The sequence below is a fragment of the Poecilia reticulata genome, chromosome 17 (genome assembly GCF_904066995.2).
Source record: "Poecilia reticulata chromosome 17, P_reticulata-male-v2, whole genome shotgun sequence".
Taxonomy (NCBI): Eukaryota; Metazoa; Chordata; class Actinopteri; order Cyprinodontiformes; family Poeciliidae; genus Poecilia; species Poecilia reticulata.
This window is the reverse complement of record NC_088846.1, coordinates 9,308,493-9,328,608: the sequence shown is the minus strand read 5'-3', so window position 1 is coordinate 9,328,608 and position 20,116 is coordinate 9,308,493. Positions and strand designations below refer to the sequence as shown.

The window sequence follows — 20,116 nt, the reverse complement described above, 5'->3', positions numbered from 1 at the left end:
CTCCGAACAAAAAACAAAAAAAAAGACAATAATTTCAAACTTCAATTTTTTTTATTATTTGTACATTCACCACTGATAGGCGTACTTAAAGAATTAAAAACAAAATGAAATCTTTGTACTAAAATGATAAAATAACGATAACAAAAAAAACAATATTAAAACCATTGGTGGGAGAACATATAATGCGATCTCCTCTCTCAGGCCTGTATTGACAGGAGAGCTGGATGGGAGGAGGAAAAGATGGAAAGAGGTTCAATGAGGACATAATCCGAGCTCGTGTTAGTCGTGACGGATTCTCTCCCACAGAGAATGATCTCATCTCTTAACAGAGAAACAGGAACACTGCATTGTCTTAGTAGGTTTGTTTTTTTTACACTAAGTCAAAAATAATCCAGAGCTGCCTTATTTAAAGACTTGATTTTGCAGATATTTTAAGTCTGTACAAAATGCCAAACAGGGATTTTTCTGATATTTTCCGATTTCTGCGAGCAAATGCGCAGACCAACAAATTTTCTCTTCAGGCAGAACTGGCAAAAAAAAAGCGTAGCTTTTGTACTACATGCAGCAACAAAGGAAGTCCTCAGCAAGTTGCAAGATGCTGAAACCCAGAGGAGTCAACTGCAGCTTAAAAAAAAAAAAAGTATAATCAGCATCTAGACTTTGAAGAAAAAGTGGACTTTGTAGTAGTATGAAACTGTCCAGTGTGCCGTTCTGCTACGTGATCAGGACAAAAAACTGAAAGAAAACGTCAGCGAAGGCATAAAGGAGATGATTTGAAACCTCAACCGGATTGAAAACAACACTGCAAAACATCACGGTCTCCGTAAGCATGACTGCGGTCTTAGATGTGCTTTAAAAAAAAAAAAAAAGTGACTCTTCTGAGAGATGTGGAGAAATGACATCAGTTGGTCCTCTGTTGGGTCTTTGTTGTAACAAAGTACATGTAGTGAAAGGCAAATGCAGGAGCGGCGGTCTCCATGGCAGTCCCGTCAGCGCCTCCTGTCTCTCGGTTCGCTCCGGCTGCGCGAGCGCCGGCTTGATCCCGCTCCGCCGCCCCCGGATCTACGGTACCCGTCCCTGCGTTTGTCGTTCTCCCTCTCCCTGTCTCTGTCCCTCTCCCTGTCCCGGTCTCTGTCTCGACCTCGGTCTCTGTCCCTCTCCCGCTCTCGGTTCTTGTCCTTCTCACCCTCGCTCCGGTTTCCGGCGGAGGTGCCCGCCGCTTTCGTTCTCTCCTTGCGCTCTTCCTCCTTTTTCTTCTCCTCCTCCTCCACTTCCTCTTTTCGCCTCTTCTCGCGCTCTTTCCGCCGCTCCTCGCGCTCCTTTACCTCTTCCGCTCGAGCTGCTTCTCGCTGAAGAAACTAAATTGAGGAAACAAAACAAAAAAAAAGGACGAAAAAATGTTTTCATTATGAGATACGTTTTTCTCAGTAAAGTGACTTGGGAAGTCGAGAAACATTAAATTATAAATATGCACCTTAAAATATTAACTTTCCCACTGTTACTGTTTATTTTTACTGACAAACATTGGAAAAAGTCCAGAACATTTTGTTCTAAAATCTCCTTTAAAGGACAAGTTCAGTGCGAGAAATGTATCCTTTAATAAGTAAAGATGTGATAGTAGCACTAAAAAAAAGCAAAGATGGAAAAAAAAGAGAAAAAGAATTGGATGTTTTATTTTCCAAGCATCTTCAACGAGTCAAGTGTCTGTGAGTCTTGGAACAAATCTAAAGACTAAACTGTAACTTCACTGCAAAAACACAGAATCTTACCAAGTATGTTTAGTCCAGTTTCTAGAGCAAAAATCTAAGTATGTGTGAAATAAGACAAAATTAACTTAAAAGTAATGTAATTTAAATCAATAATGCCTCAGCATTGATTTTTAAAAAAGTATTAGATCAACTGGCAGATTATTTCACTTATGGGAAAAATATCTTGTTATAAATCTGCCAGTGGAACTAGCACTTTTGTAAAAATCAATATTTAAGAATTATTTACTTTAAAAAGCTCCTATATCTTGGTTAGTTTTGAGTTATTTCACATGTTCTAAAAAACTAGACCAAAAATACTTAGTTTGTGCTTCCTCAGTGGATTTATTACGTTTTAACAGATCAAGAAAGAAAGCAATCAACTGAGTTTTATTTTGGGATATCAGACTGTCACACTTTTAACATTTTTGTAATAAAAAAAATTGCTTTAAAAAAAAGTCTGTTTCAACTTTACAATTATGTTCCTTAAAATAATAAACACTTAAGTTTGTGTTCGTAAGGCAACAAAAAGAAAACAAAAAATGTTTAACATCCGCTTAAAAGTTGGCCTGTGGTTCGTCTCTCACCTGCTCCTCTGTGAGGGGCAGCCAGTAAATGCAGGGAACCGCTTTAGTTTTGCGGAACAAGTCGTCCAGCAGCTTTGCAGGAGGATCCTCGGCTAGTTTGAGAGAGAAAACAACAGAAGGTCAACAAAAATGTATCATCGATCCCACTGTGAACATGTTAAAGGATCCAACATGAGCCGTCCCCCTCTCACCTTTCTTTTCCGTCTTCTTCTCCTTGCTCTTCCCCCTCTCCTTCCGCCGTCTCTCTCTGGACTGAGACCTTCGCGCACCGCCCTCCCTCTCCTCTCCGGGTTTCCCAAACTCCTTCACCTTATCTCGGTCCCACTCTCGCTCCGCCCGCGCCCGCTCTCTGCGCTCCATCTCCCGCTCGCGCTCCGCCCACTGGTCCCGCTCGGGGAGAAGCGACGGCAGGCCCGCCGTTCGTCCACGTCCCGGGGCGGCGGCGGCTCCCGTGTCCTCTCCTCCTCCAGGCCTGTCGCCTGCTCCCGAGGAGTTTTTCTGGTAGTCCAACTACGAAGAGGAGAGACACGTTTCCGTTACGAATGTGCGGAACATTTTGTCGATATTTTTCTAACAGTGAAAAAAAAAAGCCAAACAAAAAAAAAAAAACAATTTCAAAACTGCGTTGCTTCTGCAACTAAAACTACATGTGAATAAGTTTGGTGCTAAAAATTAAACTTATGCAGTGCCATCATCCTCCTACCACTTCCTGTCGTCTCCTTCATCTGTTCTGGCAGTAATAACATCCGGTTGTTGATCACGACTAATGTGACGCGAAGAAAAAACGTTTCCTTTGCAGGTTTGCGAAATAGGTCAATTTTGATCCTAGCGCCAAAATGTTTTTCGAAATTGTTTCCACCAAGCAAATTTATTTTCGTAATTCCAGTTGATTAATGGAAAGTCAGTCGCTGCAACACAAAACCCAGACTAATGGACTCTTACCTCATCCTGCTGGCAGAAGTCTACTCTGAGAACCTTCGGGTTGCTCTGGGGCCATTTCACTCCGTGAAGAGCTGCCCGGGTAGCGGCCGCCTCCTCGGTACTCGAGTACTACGGAGAAAGATTCAGGGGAAAAAAACATAACAAAACAAAACAAAAAAACAATGAAACTTTCAAGAACCACAATCGGGCTCAAAATGTGCAGGATGAAAACAAATATGGGTAAAAACTTACAGTGACGTAACAGTGGGACTTGATTTTATCGATCCAGAATCCATCCTCCACCAGAGTGCCGGTTCTGCTCAGCAGCTCCTTCAGCTGGCCGAGTGTGAACGGCCTTACCTGGAGAAAACGTTGCACAACGCTTATGACCGAAAAATGGAAACATTACGCAATAGACGTTCAAACTGGAAATGTCCCAAAACGTTATTTCACTGGCTTTGATTCGAGAACTTTTCAAGCATTTTCAAGGCAAGTTTTCAAACTTTTACAGCACTGATCTTTGGACGTAAAAACAATAAAATGAAATAAAAGACCGTTTCAGGTCATTGTTATGTAATATCATTTATAACAGTTATTAATATTTTATTTTAGATAATATTTTAGATTACTTTAAACCTGTTAAAACGATCAAATCAGCGTCGGTCATCATCCAAGTATAAATCATAGAATGATGATTTCATTTCTCAGAAACTCGGTTTTTTTTTTTCTTCTACAAGATAGAATAAAAGATAAAATGTAAGTTTTTTTTCTCCGCCCAAAAAAATTACCTAATTTCACACTTTTCAAAGCTGCTAATTTTTCCACAAACAGGCAGCTGACACAGCAGACTGTGATCACCACCTGCTGGAACAAACCAGTCGAACCTCATCTACTTTGGATCTGCTTCCTAAAATAAGCTGCGAATAGCAGCTGTAGTCTGACAGGAGCGTTTTCTCACCAGGTTCCAGATGTGAACGATGCTGGAGGCTTGGCCTCGGGGCGGTGAGGGCTGCCTGGCTGTGCGAACCGGGTCGTCGATGGTGATGGAAACGCCCGTTTTCTGCTGGCTGATGGAGCGACGGATGAGGGTGTCGCTGGGTGTCACTGGAAAAATGTTATGAACTGTGAGTTTAATCTTGTTAACAAATAAAAGGAAAACATCAGTTTCAACTTTTTAGCTTTGGATAGGTATTCGACGCGGCTTTCTTCTTGTACCAGTGTTGGTTTCAGTATCTTGGCTTGCTAGTGTTGGCGACTGGGTTTCCACAGTTGCTGGGAGAGACGTGTCCATCTGCTCCTCGTGGGCCGCTACGCTTTCCCCCTCTACCTGAGAATCGTCTTCCTCAAAGTCGTCCTGCCTCATTCTCTTTGCTTCTTTCTGTCCGTTCTCTTGGCTCTCGACAGGCACCACCTGGAAACGGAGCAGAGAGCAGCGTCGCAAACGTGAACGGGCTCGTTCCTGGTCACCGTGTTTTTAAAAAATTAAGAGCTGCGGCAAATGACCTGCGTGACGGTGCGTCGGATCTGAAGATCCTGGTCGGAGCGCTCCCGGTCTTCATCTTCGGCGCCAGACAGAGCAGCTTCCTCAGGATGTAGATCCACTACAGCCTCCTGGCCGACAGGCGGCCTGATGTCTGGGATCAGGGACTAACAATAAGAAAAGGGGAAAGAACAGTTATTGGTCTTTTGTCGTTTTTGGTATAGAGGCAGCTTTTACAACAGCCTAGGGCTGTCATATGAGCAAATCTGATAAAGTTTAATATATTTCAGTACAGGGTTCGCACACTTTTACAATGGTCAATGTTAGGCAATTTCAAGGTAAGTTTGAAGCTTTTTCAGCACCACACTTTGGAAATCAATACATTACAAAGGAACAAAAAAAAAAAAAAAAACAGCTTTGGTTGTATGGCATAGTTTATTTCTGTTATTAATAATGTGTCATGGTAGTAATCTACATCCTACAACAGGGTCAGGGTAAACCAAAATATGGCAACATTTACGCTTTGAAATGTCTCTCTCTTTCACAGACCTTATATGTCTGACTGGTAACAGGTCAAAACACTAAAAAATAAGATTTTTTTTTAATAATGTTACTTAACATATCAAATTTACGCCAACCTTTATTTCAGTTACCTACATCAATAAGTCACCGAGCCATTAGGAATAATAAATATTCATCAGACTGAAACAATCCAAAGAAATCATGCTAAGACAAATTACCTTCCTGCACAAATTAAATGCTTAAAAACAATATACAGAAAAAGTGATAAACAAAATCTCTAAAAAAAAAAAAAATTCTCAAACCAAATAGAAATAATTTGTGTTAACTAAAACAACTAAACAAGAACTAAAACAAGAGAAGTTTAGTCTGATGTAACTTCAGATGGTTGGAAAAAAAAAAAGTCTGAAAATTTCTGGCTTCTACTGTAAGTAACTCTTTCTAAATTTAGGCTTTACATCAAATATTAGACTGCATTTTATTACAAAATTTAGTTTGAATATAAAGCACTTTCAAGAATTTACACAGAAATCAAACATTTTTCAAATTTTGAAAACACCTAGTTGGAGTTGGGCATTTTAGGTCAAGCTTTTCAACAAACTCTGTGCCAATACGTTATTAAATATATTTAATACTTAAGTGGCTTTTGAAGGTAACATCAACTACAAATGCACACCGCCTTTCTAAAGCAAAATTAAAAACCATGAATGATTTCACTTCCACTTTACAATCATCCACTACTTTACATTCAGTTCGTCACATGAAATGCGATAAAGTTTGAGACTATAACAAAATGTGTCAACTTTTGCAAGGCTGCAAACTATTATTAATAGAAAAACCTTACGCAAAATACTGCAAATACCTTGAGTGATTCAGTGGTGATGCTGATGGAAGGTTTTTTGGCAGTGACGGCTGTGCTGGAGCCCCACCTCCTCTTGCGACCTGCCACGGCCCCCGACTCGTGTTCGGCCTCTGCGCTGCCTGGAGACTGTTTGCTGCCTGGTACGTCAAGGCATACAGAGATATAAGCAAGACGCCAAAGATAAACAATGCTTTCATTGAGGTAGAATGTGTAGCTCAGAGTTTGTACTGTTTTATTTGAAACACTTTACAAATTATTCAAGCAATGAAACTTATTAGGAAGAAAGAAGCACAAAACTAAACCAAGCTCTCGTTTCTCTACTGTGTCAGAAGTGAGAACTTAGAAGTCAATTAATGTACTCACTGCCAAGGGAGATCTTGCGTCCGGAGAAACCCTTTGGTGTCTGAAAAACGACAACAAAACAAAAACAATATATAAGAAAAACAACCCAAATTACATGGGATAGCAGTATAAGAAGGAGAGCAGTGGCAAAGATCCGGTTGGGGGAAAGAAAGAGCAGCAAGTGTGAGGGTAAAAGTAAGGACTAAAAAAGGACAAGGACAAACTGCTCTGCAAGGATGTTTTCAAATTCCTTGCAAATGATGGCTGTCATATATATATATATATATATATATATATATTTTTTTTTTTGTGTTTTTTTTTTTTGAGGAGAATAGAGAGGGGATGCATATTTTAGCAGGCTCAAAATCCATATTGCCAAAAAAGGCATCCCTGTGCTAATTTGAATAATTAAAGAGTCAAGAGTGAAATAACTTTTTCTACCTAACCAGAATAGTTCCATGAACTGCTGGTACAGGTTTTTAAATCACTATAATAATATTTGAGGAGAATAGAGAGAGGGTGCATATTGTGGCAGGCTGGAAATCCATATTGCCAAAAAATGCATCCCTGTGCTAATTGGGGGAAATAAAGAGCTGAAAGGATTTCACCTTTTCTACTTAATGACACTTGTTCTCTGAGCTAATGCTATAAGTTTCATATCAACAAGACGGATGCAAATATTTTCAGGCTCATAAATTAAAATGCATTCCCTCCTACATTAACAGACTAGAAAGTTAAGCATGATATAAAATGCTCTACATCTGTTTTGTAATGCTTTTAAGTTATTATGGTGCGAGAGTTTAGAGCGATGCGCGCTCCCGCGACGGGGGATGCAATTTTGGGCAGGCATGCGTTTCTGGGCATAACACCGGACAGGGAGTGAGGGCAGAACAGATAAAATTGTAACATGATGGGGGGGAAAAAAAAAAAAAAAAAATGCTATTATTAAGCAAGGCTGATTTTGAAGGTTGATGTGAGTTAATCCACTTCATGAAGCGACTTTTTAATATTCCTTCAAGAGCAACCGCAAACAACACAGTATGAAAATCTCTCTGTTCTTTGGTTATTAAGGGTTTTGCGGTTCCCGTCTTATATTATTTAGTGTCTAAGTTTAACGATGCGAGAAAACTTCAATTTTCTGTTTATACCGAGTAGATTTTTTAAAATTCATAATATATATATATATATATATATATATATAATGCTAGAGGTAGCCCTTTATGTTATGGGAAGATGGTCAGTCCTCTTGATACAAGAGAAAACTCAGATTTTAAAGAAAATATTTGCTTATGATTTAATTGTTGGTCCACTGATAAAAATCAATAAATTTTCGATTACCTCATTAATCGATAACTTATGTCCCTAGTCCGAATATTTCCACGACAGCAGACGTTATCAAAATTTAAAGATACATTTAAAGAAAAACCTTTTTCACAGCCGATTCTCTGGCCAACATTACAACCAAACTTCAAATTAACTACAAATTTTGAGACAGAGTGAGATCTACTTATTGGAGTCACTGCAACCTGATCTTTACTGGAATGGGAATGGTCCAATCACAACTGGACCCTTGTTGCCCGATTAGACAACAAGGGTTCAATCAGTGCTGGCTGAGACGTTGGGACTGGAGTGTGAAGCACAAGTGCGACTATCTTCTAGGTTCAGAGCCCTGAAATGTGTGTTTTCATGAGTCCTTCCGATGCGTCACCAACAGCAGGAAGGATGACGATCAGAACCAGACGCACGCTTTAGACGGTCACCAAAATCCACAACTTAAACGTTCAGTTCTCCGTAGCCACATTAAGCAGCAAATTGTTCTTCAGTTTAAATAGAGCAAAAAAAAAAAAAGAACAAAAACAATAAAAGTCCAGCTAAACGCAATCCAGAGACAACATTATTAGTGGTTTCAAAGATGAAACAAAATCCAAGCATCCCTGTAAAGTTGCCGCAGTTCCAGTCTGTAGAGAAAATATCTGAGAGATGTTGTTGTGTTCCTCACACTGATTGGAAAAACAAAGCACGGATCATCAAGAAGCTGCTGTCATGTTCTTTGAAAGTTGTGATCCAGTTAATAGCTCCAGAAGGCCATCTTGATGAATACATGGCAGCCTCTGCTCTTTTGTAGTTCAATTTTGTGGGATTATTCGTCATCTAGACAATCAGCTGGAGTTTGAATGTCAACCAAAGTAAGAAAACTTCTAGTTTCAGACAGTTTCCATTTTAACATTGCAATTAAACCAATGAATAAACTGATCAATAAACTTGAGCACAAAACACATCTGTGTATCTAATTGTAAAAAAAAAAAAAAAAAAATCACAGTGGTATGTGTCTATTTGTTGACAGTTTTGCCATCCATCCATTGGTGTCTTACCTCCTCACTGGACTCTGAGGACTTTTCTGGATCCGCCATGGAAGCCTCTTTCTCCTGCCTGTGTAAAGGTTAGAAATGCAAATCAGATACTTATTCTTATGCGGACCTCGAAAAGGCCTGCGTCAGATAAGAAGCTGTTGGGGATTTTGAAAACTGGACTATTATATTTGAATGCGAGACATGATAAGGTGCTTCTGGTAGTTGTGTCTGATCCAGCAAAGTGAAGCCGGGGAAGCTCAAGGTGACACAGATAAAACTCGTTTTTAGTGTGGGCACAGCTGCGGCGATGTCGTGTAAAACCAGAGCAGCTGAACAGACCTTTGTTGTTCCTCCTCCTCTTCTTCCATCTCGCTGTGTTTTCTCTTCCTGTTTGCATCCGTTTGTTTCTGATAATTTAGAAAAGGCAGAATATATATATATAAAAATGAAACTGCATGCTCAAAGTGAAGCTTCCTAAATGGGAAAGATTTCATCCCAAATTATAATTAAAAAAAAACAAAAACATTACCTTACAAAACATAATTTTCTGTCATGATTTACTAAAAAGGAATAAAATACAATTACAATTTACCACTGATAGGATTTAGAACAATCTCTTCAGGTAATAAACTAATAAAATGAAAAATATTTTTAGAAGTGTTTTGATATATTTTTTTCATTTAATTTATTTATTTCAAACAAGTTTTTAAAAATAAGTCATCAGTAGGACAAAGAAGACGTGTACATATCCAAGAACAAAATAATTAGCTTGTCACTACTTTTCTGTTTGAGACGGAGCAAGAAAAAGTGAACGCGTATTTAATCCTGCCCCTTTTCTCAATTTAATGAATTTTATTACTTACCGACTCAGAAATTTGTAATTAAAACCATGTTATAATATTCATATGTCAATATATATTGCTAAAGAGCCAACAAATAAATTATATTAAATAAATACAATTATTTTGAATGATGCTGGTTTCCTGAGGCTAATTTTTACTACTGGATTTTACACTTGAAACAGACTTATGATGGATTTCAGTAAACGTCTGAATATTCGCCTGGATCGCTTTGGAAAGATTAGGAACCAAATTCAAAATCATCGGACATGAAGTCCATCTGACTGTCTTTTACAGTGACTTGAAATAATGAATAATGAACTGATACCATATACATAAACTGCATTAGATTGAAATAAATAAATTAGTTTCTGTCTGTAAAATAAAAATAATAATGACAAAAGTTGTTTTTTTTCCACCAAGTAAAATGTTTTTAAAAAAACGGGCAAAAGTACTTGGTGCAAATATCATTTAGCAAGCATAAGGAAAAGGCAAAAAGAAAGACAAGTAGAAAGAAAGAGAGGAAGGAGTAAAGAAAAAAGGTCAAAAGAGAATGAAAAAAGTCAGGAAAAGAGAAAAAGACAAAAGAAAGACGAGACAAAAAAATGTAAAGACAAAGAACGAAAAAAAAAGAAATGCAAAAATAAAAAAAAGACAGAAAGGCAAAAGAGAGACAGATTACATCACGTTCCAGTCAGCAGGAACAAAAAATAATATTTCCAGTATTCCCTCAGGTAGATAACAATGAGTTATTTTAAAAAGCAAGTGTAATAAATAAAGGTTCATTATGCTGCTGACCGTAGTGTGAACGTCTCCATCTGCTGTGTTAATCCTGGCTACAGGCAGCTCTTTTTCAGGATGGGAGGCCTTTGGGCTCTCCTTCGAATCCTCAGACTGAGACCCAGCTGCCTGTGATGATGAGCCTCTTTCATGTTTCCCCTCCTATAATAAAAAGTAAGAGTTGAAAAATAGTTAATATAGAATTGACAAAATACTTCTTTATCCTTTTTGTAAAAGTATACGACGTGAACAATTATTTGGACTTTTTCAGATTTTTGTCACACCCATTTGTTACAAGAGTTTATACATTTTTAAACTACACTAAGTGGGGGCGGGGGGGGGCAAGCTGATTTCAAATGTTCATTTTATTTATTAGAAGGAAAAAGGCTACTAAGATTTACATCAGTTGGAAAAGTATTACAAAACCATTTCTAAAAATGGAGGTGAGAAACAAACCCTCCTACCTAAATCAGCCCAAAGGTTCATTCACAAAAGAACCCAGAACATCCTAGAAACTGCAGAACACACTGGTCTCAACTCAATCCACGGGGAAAAACATCTCAACAAGCCAATGAGAAGTGTGCAACTTTGAAGCAATCGGACTGGCTGACATCAGGTTTTAGCTTTGCGCTACGCTGCCCTCTATGCGTCTGGCATGTTTAAAACAACACTCAGTGGTGTATTTCTGAGTGTTCGTGTCTGCAAAGAAGAGTAGGTCTAAATCCCTGCACAGCGATGAGAAACACCCTTTGCTAATGCTTGATAGCAGTTATTGCCGCCAAGGTCCTATTGACAGTTCCACCACACTGTGAGAATTTAACACTGGGTCATGCCAAATAGCCTAGTTTTCAAACTATATGTAGATTCTTATTTCACACATAATTTATCTGTCCAAAAAGGACAAATTGGAGTTTGTTGGGCTTACCTGTCTCATCCTGGAGGTGGAGACCGCTTTATCTTGAGAAGATGAGGATGAACTGGATGATCGAGAAGACGAAGACCCAGAGTCTGAATCTGAGGAAGAGGAATCGTTTGACGATGATCTTCGCCTTGCTTTTTTCCCTTCTTTCTTTGCCTCTCTGCCACTTCTATCCTCAGAAATTGAAGAGTCTTTCCTTTCATCCTTCCCCTCAACAGACTCTTCGGTCTTTGGCAAAGTAGCCTCCACCGTGGATGTTTCTTCTCTGGAACCCGGGTGGGCTGCAGTGCGGTTGGTGTTCATGCCGTCGAAACCAGTCCCTGTAGAGCTAACGGACACGGCGCCAACATCCTGCTTGGACTGAATCTGTGCGTCTTCCTGGTTAGTGGAGGACAGGGCTCCTCCTGGTCTTTGACCCCCAACGCTAGTCGGTGAAGTGATGGGGGATGCCCGAGGCTGGGGGGTGTCAGAAAATGTACGGGGCCGCTTGATGATAATAGAACCGGACTGAGGTCGAGCTGGGGAGTCCCTAAGGAAGCGAAACTTCTTAGACGATGATTGTGGAGAAAGAGGTGTGGAACCAGAGTCTGAGGGCTGGGATTCACTCTGGGCCACCGGGGCATGGGCATTTTCTTGCTCTGGCGCACTGCCACCACTTGGAGGAAGAAGGTTAGCATCTCTCTCTTTTTCTTGATGCAGTGCTTTCTTCTGTTGCTTTTCTACCATCTGCTTCTCCAATTGTTCCTGTTCCAGAGCACGTTCTTGCGCCAAGGCCTTCTCCTTCTCCAAGGCCTGAGCTCTTTCTAGTTTCTCCAACTCTAAGACCTTTTTTCTCTCAATCTGTTCTTTCCTTTCTTTCTCAGCTCGCTCTTTCTCCATCCTCTCCCGTTCCAGAGCTGCCTCTCTCTCAGAGTGCTCTTTTTTCTCCCTGTCTCTTTTCTCTCTTTCCAATGCTTGCTCTCGTTCTATTCGCTCTTTTTCCTCCTTTTCCAGTTTTTCTCTCTCTAGAGCTTTTTCTTTTTCTATTCTTTCTTGCTCTAAGGCATGTTCCCTCTCAATCCTCTCCAACTCGGCAGCTTTCTCACGCTCTATTCTTTCCTTTTCCAATCGTTCCTGTTCTAGCGCTTTCTCTCGCTCTATCCTTTCCTTTTCTAATCTTTCCTTCTCCAGAGCCTTCTCCCTTTCTATTCTTTCCTTTTCCAATCGTTCTTGCTCTAGAGCTTTCTCTCTTTCCAATCTTTCCTTTTCCAATCTCTCCTGCTCTAGAGCTTTCTCTCTTTTTATTCTCTCTTTTTCCAATCGTTCTTGCTCTAGAGCCTTCTCCCTTTCTAATCGCTCCTGCTCCAGCGCTTTCTCTCTCTCTATCCTTTCTTTTTCCAATCTCTCCTTCTCCAGGGCTTTCTCTCTCTCAATTCTTTCTTTTTCCAATCTCTCCTTCTCCAGGGCTTTCTCTCTCTCAATTCTTTCTTTTTCCAATCTCTCCTTCTCCCGGGCTTTCTCTCTCTCAATTCTTTCTTTTTCCAATCTCTCCTTCTCCCGGGCTTTCTCTCTCTCAATTCTTTCTTTTTCCAATCTCTCCTTCTCCAGAGCTTTCTCTCTTTCTATCCTTTCCCTCTCCAGTCTTTCCTGCTCCAGAGCTCTCTCTCTCTCTAGCCGTTCTCTCTCCTTGGCTCTTTCTCGCTCCATTGCCCTCTCCATCTCCTCTCGCTCCAGTTTCTCCTTCTCCTTCCTCTCTTTCAGCAGACGTTCTTCCTCCAAGGCTCTCTGTCTTTCGAGCTCTTTTTGCCGCTCTAGCTCCATTGCCCTCTCTCGTTCCTCCCTCTCTCTAGCCAAAGCTTCTTCCCTCTCTCGTCTCGCTTTTTCGAGAGCAAGCTCTAGCTCTTGTTTTTCTCTCTCCTCTCTTTCTAAAGCTTGCTGGCGCTCAATCCTCTCTCTCTCCCGTTCCAGATCGATGGCTCTTTGTCGTTCTTCCTCTGCAGCCCGCTCAAGTTGTCTTTGCTTTTCTTGTCTTTCCATCTCAATCACCCGCTCCCTCTCTCTTTCCTCCGCTACAGCGGCCTTGCGTATACCCCCAGATAGTTGGATGTGGGCTGAATGCGTGCCTGGAATCACTCCAGCGGACCCCAAACCATCTAGAGGTCCTTTGCCAGGAAAAGCCATAAGTGAAGGTGAACCGCTGTCTTGCCTGTCACCTTCGCCATCAGGGCCATGCCAGCCTCCTCCGGAGAAGGCACCCTCGGACTCCATTTTACGTGCCAGAAGGGTAAGCGGACCGGGTTTACGGTCGGCACTTCTCTGCGGCTCTGGGCTGCTACTGCGACTGCCGCTGCTGGATGAGCCGGAGCTGGAGGAGCTGGGTGAGTGGCGGGCCGCGGCGACAGGGGGACTCGGTGGGCTCTGTTTGGGGGTGTCAGGTAAGGGGAACGATAACTCTGGAGGTGGGGAAGGAGGAGGCGTTGGCTGCCGGAGCTGAGGAGACAAAAGAGGGGGGATGTGCTGCTGCTGGGGCTGCGGGTGGCGTGCTGCACCGGACCGCGCCGCGGGCACTCTGGCCGGCTCCCGGAGGCTTCTTCTCGGGGCGCTGCTGCCCCAGTCTTCGTCATCGTCACCATCCTCCTCGCTGTCGTCGTCGTCGCTGTCGCCTGCAACTTCGCTGGAGGCAGAACCTCGCTCTGACCGCTGCTCTGAGGCAGGAGCTCGCATGGCCATGGAGCCAGAAGCAGGGGGGCTGGACACGTCTGCCTCCTGGTTCTTGTTCCCCTGTCCTGCATTGACCGAACCAAAGAATCCCTCTCCATCCGAGGGCCCAGGGGGCTTATGTTGAGCAGCTGGTGTGACTTCCTGATGAGCAACGAAATGAATTATGATAACCTGTCTTAGAAATATAGTGACTAGATTGGTATTTCCACAGACTTAGTTGTATTGTTATTCATTTAATATTCATTTAATCAATAACTGGAGTGTAAAGTAAACTATACATGATTTTAACCTTTTTTTTAACAAATCAAAAATCTTGAGATCGTGCCATTAAAATGCAGTCAGACCTCTTTTACTGCAACACCCCCAAACAAAAACCAGTGAAACAGTCTGCCTTCAAAACTCCCTTGTTAGTGAACAGAAGTCATCTCTGTGCCTTCAGCTGAGTATAAATCCAGCTGTTCTGTGAAGGCCTCAAAGGTTTGATATATACAATAAGTCAAACAATATGTTAGTTGGAGATAGGCACCAGCAACCCTCCCGACCCCTCTGAAGGACAAGGGTGTACAGAAAATGGATGGATGGATGGATGTGTTACAACAGACACATGATATATATGTCTATAGTTAGTATGTCGGATAGAATATGCAATATATAGAATATTCACTGAACTGCACAGCATTCTGGGGGATGTAGACAGAGGAAAGACTTTAGCTGCTCAACCTCTCACAACTAATGTGGGTGGCACCAACTAAGTCACTCGCTTTTTGGTTACCTCGCAACAACCTGTTGAGTAACTTGCACGCAGCCGTTTAAGGTTTTGTTACTGTGCCTCATAACTGTTTAAAAATAAAAAACAACAATGTGAAGTGATGACTGTGGATAAAACAGGAAAGACCAGGACACCATTTTGGCTGTATTTAACATATTTAAAACAAGAAAAAAACTAATCAATAATTATCAATAGACTGATATAAAATGTTTATCATCAGACTGTTTTTGGCCATATTGTCCAGCCCTAGTTTAGAGTTGAAAATATTGTCAAGAGCAAGGAAGATGGCAGACAAGAAGAAAGTTTTGTAGAAGCTTAAATCCTAGTTAAGGTCATAAAACAGCATCGTAAGTGTTGAACATTTTATACAGATCAATCCCTCATCTGAAAATCCAAGACAAGGCCGTCCAACTAAATAAACAGGCTGTACAATGAGAGCATTGATCAGAGAAGCAAACGAGAAGTCAATGTTATCTCTACAGACCCAGAGCTCAGATGGAAAATCTTCTAATAGGACTGATATTACTTATTTAATCCACATATGTGCCCTTTATGAAAGACTGGAAAAAATAAAGCCACAAGAGGTAATATTTAACATTTGCCGCAAGATAAGTAGACACAGCAAACATCTGGAAAATTGTGACATGCGCAGATGAAACTAAAATGCAAGTTTTTGGCTAATATGCAAAGTGCAATATGGAAAATTAACGCTGCACAGCAATCTGAGCACTCATTCCCCATTGTGCTGTTGTCCTATATGGAGGAGAAAACTAGTCTGGATTTGATGAAATTGACACAGATTTTAATACAGAAGAAACCTGTTAGAAACTACGAAAAAAAAAGCTTCAGACGAGGGTGGAGGTTCCTGTTCTAGCGGAACAACTCGGCACACACCAGAGCATACTCTGTACAGGTTCAGATGAAAGCATGTTCATGTGTGAGAATGAACCGGCCAACATTCAGACCAATTCCAATTAAGAAATATGTGGCAAGTAGAGGTGTGCCGATCGATCAGTCACCGATCACAATCGGGCCAATTTTCGTGAAAAAGTGCATGATCGGTGATCACGGTCTCTTGTTGCCGATACCGATCACCTGCATCTAATTTTGCAGCCTGCCTGTGCAGCTGGTCTCCTCTTTCCTTCAGTCTGCGCAAACGCGCAGCAACAAATCCTAAGCGATGTGGAACTATAACGCACTGAGTGAATGGGGAAGTTTGCGTGTTGCAGCTGAAAATTGAAGCACATCAAAATGCATCAACACAACGAAGCTAATACGACATAAAAACAATGCCAACTTGACGGAGTTTGGCTACATCGAGGCTCACCTCAATAAAAAAGACATATGGAGGATCAGATAGCAGGTAAAGCAGTGCACAGCTACAAACACTCACCCGGATTAGCATGACGGTCAGAAACCTAAACAAATGACCCGCAAAATTATTTAAGTCTTCGAGCTGCGATGTAAGACGCCGGTTCTGCTCTCGCTGTTGAACCACTGCTACGCGCTACAGCTAGTAATATTTCATAGACGGAGCGTCACTTCTGCTCCACCTGGTAGTGACTCTCACACCAAACCTCTGTTTAAAGCTGCAGCATCTAACCTAAAAAAAACATTTTACATACGTATTAAAACTTTCGCTGTCCTAACATGAGACAGATAAATCTCTGAAAAAATAATCGATCTCCTCCCTGCTGTGCATAATTACTCCGCTCAGTCAGAAACAGCCAATCAGGACTAGCAGTAATCAGCTAGCCACCATGCTATCAGGAAGTTTTCATTCAGTAACTCTGGATTGTTTATTGTAATGGAACCTGTATTTGCCTTTGAATGTTAAGTTTTATACTTGAATTTTTTTGGCAATGTTGAGAGATTTTTATGACTCTGCATTATTTAGCCTCTTCAGAGCCTTCATATGTTATCAGTCTGTTAAAGATAGTATTATTGATAGCAGTACAATTTGCACAATGCCTGTTTCTTCTTAGGAAAAGTTATTAAAAACAAGTTTTTGTCTAAATTAAGGTGAACTCCTGGTTCCTTTTTCCACATAATGTAACTGGTAGTGTTTATGATTAAAAAAAATAAAATAATAATTATGTGATTGGTATCGGCGATTGGTATCGGCGATCAGCCCTCATGGGTGATCGGTATCGGCAGGAAAAAACCTGATCAGCACATCTCTAGTGGCAAGCCTTAAAATATTTGTTATTTCCAGGCGCTCTTGATGTATTTTATTTTTCAGCTTAAGCCAATCCGAATGCAACAGTGAGCAAAAATATCAGCACCTAGATAAGCAAAGCTGGTAGGGATACACCCCAAAACGCTAGTTATTCAAAGTACTGAATATAAACAGACACCACATTTTTCAGTTTTCTATTGAAAAACATTTTTCTTTGTTTGTCTACTTCATAATTGTGTGCAAATATGTGGTAGTATATCCTGAAGTCCCTCTCCTGCGTTGCAGTTTATGGCCATAACGTCACAAAACGAGACGAATTCAAGGCGCATATCTGTACATGGCACTACAAATTTTCTCATACAACCAAAAAAAGTACCTTTAATGGGGAAAGGAATTATAAAAATAAAAGACATGCAAAAAAAAAAATAAATGAAAGAAAAAAGCAGCTTACTAACCTGGGCAGGAGGAGGGCACGATGTACTGTTGTTAACCTGCGTGTGGCCCTCTTGCTCTGCTCACAAACAGAGAATGACAAACTTTCAAACAGACCAAAGAGGCCAGTCATAACTAATAGCAGTGGACGGATCTCTAACAGCACTCACCGTTCGTTTCATACGCTTCACGGGCCTCTCTCTCCAGACGCTGCCTCAGGAGCTCTTGTTGCTTAGCCAGATACTGCTTGATAAAACTGTTCTGGCTCATTTCCTCGCCAATCTAAATATAGATATGATATTACAAATGAAAAATGATCAAGCACAGTCCCGCAGGGGCAACCGAATGCACTTTTAAGCAGACATATAAAGAAGTGGTGTGTTAAAACACATTCAGTTATTTATAGATCAGAGATTGGAGCTTAAAAAGACTCCCAGCCTTTGAAATGACAATAAAAGCACCTCTGAGATTTACCTGAGAGTTGGGCTGCAGTCCGACATGCGGAGTGGAGGTCTTCTGCAAATTCTCCAGCATGAGAGCCTGTTGTGGAGATATACGATTAATAAAAGGGATGAGCATATGGAATGTAACTAGCAGAAAAAAAAATAATCTCACTACTTAACATGTAACCAAATTAAAACCCACATTTTTTCAAGAATCCTATAGGCATATTATATGATAAATCTACTTAAATGAGTGCACAATTAAGTAAATGAAGAGAATGATTGTTTTTAACAAACTAAAATCTGAAAATGGGCCACTTATGTGGTAATGTGCTCAGACTGATGTGTACTGTTATGCTTTTTAGTTTTCTGACAAGAATGCTTTTTAAATATAAGCCAAACAGTTTGGTTTTGCCCTCATCTGACCAAGTGCAAGGTCGTGTCTTAATGTGCAATACTGCTTTCATTTTGGGAAGACTGACTGAACGATGCTCAGTGACATGTTTCAACCATGCACATAACACTTTTCAAATATATATTTTTTATTTTGTAAAAGAAAAGAATGTAAAAAGAAACCAACAATATTATTTTTCCTTTCACTTTACAACTATGCTCAGGTTTGTGTTTGAATGTCACATATAATCCCTCCAAAAAATCTGGAGCTTTTTTGCTGTAATTTGACAAAATGTGAAAACTTTTCTAAAAAGCCATGCAAGCAAAAATGCTCTTCTTTTTTCCCCTAATGTGGAATCTGATGGTCTTTATAGATAAATCTACATGCAGTAAGCAACCAGAAAACCTGTTGATACATTAACGTTTCCATATCAGAAGCAAGTAAGCTGGGTTTAGGTAATGGGACCCGACCCAAAACAAACAAATGTGGCAACTGTCAATATATGGGCACATTTTTACAATGACACTTAATCATAAGCATTATTATTGAGCTCTTTGATACTATAATAATTAACCGCATGCACAATGTAAGAAGTAACCTAACTGAATGAACAAGGTATTATTCACCATGGTATATGAACACAAATAAATACATACAAACTAATGTCTGATAAATGTCAAAGACAGTATTTTTTTTACAACTTGGCAGCCATAAGATTCTTAGCAACAAAAAAAATGACATAATGTAGCAACAAGTGATATAAAGCCCTAAAGTAAACATAATAAAATATGCAGTTGTCAATAAGCGCTGATTACATTCAAAAAAGGAAAAACAAAAAAGTCAAACGAGCTAGCCGCTGACATTTGTGTACCACTTAATTATTTACTGCATTTCAGCGGGTACATTGCACACACGCCGCGGTGTTTGACGGGACAGAGACTGACGCCAAGTTTCATGGCGGAAAATGTCGAAATGTAAACAAAGTGGTGCAAACGAGACTCACGGGGAGCGCACCCCAGCACCCTAACCGGGTTTATTTTGTAGTGGACACAGAAGCGAGCCAGCAAGCTCAGGCCACCGCTCATTTCACTGCGTTAGCAGGGGGAAGCTAACAGGCTAACTGCACAACATTACACCAACAAACAGTTTAGCGTTGGCTAATAAGTTGGATGAACTACAGTGCACACATTGAGATCCGCAAGGCTGTGCAGACAGAACCGCAACAAGCAAGTACGCGGAATAAGCAGACATTTAACAGCTGGGCTCAGCCTCGATAACTCCACTACGCTCGGCAGTAACGACACTCAGTTATCGGCCCTCTACGGAGAGCATCAGCCCGTCTCATCGTTGACGCTAGCTAGGGATTCACCAGCGGCACTGCGTTTCGCTGTAAACCTTACCCCTTTAAGTCTTTTAATGAGAGCATTCTTCTGTCCGCTTTTCGACAGCCCCCTCTCCTCCAGGGCCGCTTTGAGGTCCGCCACACGGAGGGACTGGAGCGGTCTCCCGTCCAGCGTAACGTCTTCGAGGTCCGCCATTTTCCGTTCCTCTAGTCAGTTCCCAGCGAGTGCGCCGAGCGCCGCCTTCCTCCACCCTGCGTCACCGCCGCTCACTTCCCGGTGTTGTGAAGAGTCACGGTCCCCCATCAAGATGCGCCTCTGCACAGCGTTTTACAGCAGCGTTTAAATCCGTGGTGCATTTAAGTCGAGTCGTACATGGAACTGTAAATCTCGAAATGATTTCGAAATTAATGTGATTTTTCTCGTTGACAAATTAGACACACATCATAATTCTGAAAACTCCTAAAAAGAGAGCGTGGTATGTTTACTATCATGGTATCCGCCTAACTTATGA

The 20,116-nt window shown here is 41.0% G+C and overlaps 1 protein-coding gene across 1 annotated transcript; it reads right to left on the bottom strand.

Moving 5' to 3' along the window:
- Positions 1-32: 32 nt before the first annotated feature.
- acin1a (apoptotic chromatin condensation inducer 1a) lies at positions 33-19,867 on the bottom strand. The gene is made up of 18 exons (XM_008432974.3): positions 19,663-19,867; positions 17,900-17,965; positions 17,596-17,707; positions 17,449-17,504; positions 11,352-14,186; positions 10,445-10,588; positions 9,147-9,214; positions 8,829-8,886; positions 6,478-6,517; positions 6,115-6,251; positions 4,757-4,900; positions 4,469-4,664; positions 4,212-4,357; positions 3,506-3,613; positions 3,275-3,382; positions 2,524-2,842; positions 2,333-2,424; positions 33-1,358 (listed from the first exon to the last, which is right to left on the bottom strand). The coding sequence occupies exons 1-18, from the start codon at positions 19,798-19,800 to the stop codon at positions 990-992; spliced, it is 5,136 nt and encodes a 1,711-aa protein (XP_008431196.3). The 5' UTR covers positions 19,801-19,867; the 3' UTR covers positions 33-989.
- Between the last annotated feature and the right edge of the window lie 249 nt (positions 19,868-20,116).

Excerpts from the sequence above, each read along its gene's own strand:
- acin1a (XM_008432974.3), bottom strand. The coding sequence starts at position 19,800 with ATGGCGGACCTCGAAGACGTTACGCTGGACGGGAGACCGCTCCAGTCC. Across the intron at positions 17,966-19,662 it reads TCATTAAAAGACTTAAAGGG|GCTCTCATGCTGGAGAATTT; the intron begins GTAAGGTTTACA and ends TCTCCACAACAG. Across the intron at positions 14,187-17,448 it reads CGTGCCCTCCTCCTGCCCAG|GAAGTCACACCAGCTGCTCA; the intron begins GTTAGTAAGCTG and ends GTTGCTCATCAG.